Source organism: Arachis ipaensis, unplaced genomic scaffold (genome assembly GCF_000816755.2).
Source record: "Arachis ipaensis cultivar K30076 unplaced genomic scaffold, Araip1.1 Aipa1148, whole genome shotgun sequence".
NCBI classification, from domain to species: Eukaryota; Viridiplantae; Streptophyta; class Magnoliopsida; order Fabales; family Fabaceae; genus Arachis; species Arachis ipaensis.
Genome location: NW_015495888.1, coordinates 625 through 2,690, shown reverse-complemented (window position 1 = coordinate 2,690; position 2,066 = coordinate 625). Strand labels below are relative to the sequence as shown.

Here is a 2,066-nt window from a genome sequence, read left to right as displayed (position 1 = left end):
GACGTTTATTAATTTAATTTTTCATTACTTAAGTAAATGTTTTTATTTAAATGAATTTACAATGTAGATGTATGTAATTATTTGTTAAATTAGTTTACTTATAATTTAAATTAATTTGAAAAATGGATTTTTCTCTTGCATCATGTTCAGATCTAATATATGATATTGACTGGAGACAGATGATAAGATTGAAATTGAGTGCGGTGCAGCAGAAAATACCGACGTGATAGCTCGACTGGAGTCTCTGGATTCCAGTACAAATTCCTCCTCGTCATCATCTTTCGTTACTATCTGCAACATACTCCTCGTCTAAGTCCTCACCATCAACGTCTATGTCTTTTACTGGATTAGCCACGTGTATTCGTGGAGGTGTGAGAGGTGGGTCATCCTACACAAAGTTCGACTGCTCAGATCCACCACCGCCGACATTACCAGAAAGTTCCATCACTTATTCCACCATGATTCTCCTATAGATGTCAAATATTAGGTGCACATGCTCGTCGTCATGGAGACAAAACAGACGAAACCAAAAAACTCCATTTTCTATCGGTACTAGCATCCTATACCCCACCCTTCCGATTTCTTCTTCCGCGACCACCGAGATTACTCAATATAGACTCTTCAGTCCTATACCCCACCCTTCCGATTTCTTCTTCCGCGACCACCGAGATTACTCAATATAGACTCTTCAGCTCACCGAGTACGTAACAGAATAGAATTCTTACACTCAAATATCACCTCATTATGCCGATTTTTCATATGACAATTGAGATACACACTTAACCAAATATCCACTGCTACTAAACATTTTGGTTTATTTTCAAAAGAAAAAAATAAAGAAGAAATAGTGAAATGTTCAATAACGAATACAAAAAGTTACACATCATTTTATAACTGTTAAAAATTTATCGTTAAATATCTCATTTACACTATACACATTATAATTATTCACGTATCTCATTTACATTGTAGTATTAAACGAAATAAGATAAAAAAAAATACATTTTGATAAAAATGCTACAAATTATCTATTTCGATAAATATTTTAAAAAAAATCCCAAGGCCAGACTCAATTGACGTAATTTTAAAAAAATTATTTCTTTTAATATTATTAAGAGCTAAAGTACTAGTTTTCTTTCCAAAAGGTATATCAATATCAGTCGTACTATTTGACATGGATAAAGTTTGTCTGTATCTTGTTCAGAATTTCCGGCAAAAAACATACCAACATATCCACCTGAATCATCTATCTAAACAAAAACATGTTACAAGAGCAGCCCCAAATATCCATTTGTATCGGCATGGTCAAAAAGAGACATCACAAACTAGAGTTTTTTAATTACATCTCCGGACTGGAAATACTCAACTCAACTCCCAACTGAAAAAGGAAAGTAATTTGAGTGTGATTTAACCTCGGGGAAATCACGAAGAGATCTTCAATCACTGATTGGAAGTCTCAGTTCCAACTCATGCCCCTGTTATGTTTCCAAAAGATATCATCTTGAATACCTTGCAACAACACTTATAACTTCTTATACCTTCTTGATAATCTGAACCACGTCTTCATCTTCAAGTTCATGCTCCTGGTATGTAACAGCGTATTACACTTAGTATTAACATTTACTAATAAGGAAGAACAGAAGTAGAAATACAACTTTTGCGGGGGGAGCAAATAAGTGGAGTAAATTGAGTAGGTTACCTTGCCAACTCTTTGAGGCTTGTGCTTCGCACTTGAACCCCAGACCAGAGCACTGCATCATTCAGCAAACATATAAGCATTGGGTGAATGAAAGATACAGGGGAGGGAGGAGGAAGAAAGAGAAAGAAAAAAAAAATGAAGGCAAGGGGATCGGAATGGGAGTGTGGTGATGGGGAGAGGAGGCATGTTCATTGTTCTGTTTTATGATGCAAATTTAGGTGACCATGATTCAGAACATGTAGTAGCTTTTAACGCATACATGGAAAAGTCACAAGACTTCATGAAAAAATAAAGCTTCAAGATTGGGAAAGGATGCTCACTACTTAAACTGTTTAAGCATATCCTTGTGAATGCGATTGCAGAAGTC

General features: G+C 35.4%; 1 protein-coding gene across 1 annotated transcript in view; it reads right to left on the bottom strand.

The window, feature by feature from the left end:
- Nucleotides 1–1,130: 1,130 nt before the first annotated feature.
- LOC107624646 (developmentally-regulated G-protein 3) overlaps nucleotides 1,131–2,066 on the bottom strand; it is a gene marked incomplete at its 5' end in the record, with an annotated part of 1,418 nt that continues 482 nt past the window's right edge. The window contains 3 exon segments of the mRNA XM_021115092.1: nucleotides 1,131–1,583; nucleotides 1,700–1,751; nucleotides 2,020–2,066. Coding sequence (XP_020970751.1) covers nucleotides 1,533–1,583; nucleotides 1,700–1,751; nucleotides 2,020–2,066 — 150 coding nt within the window.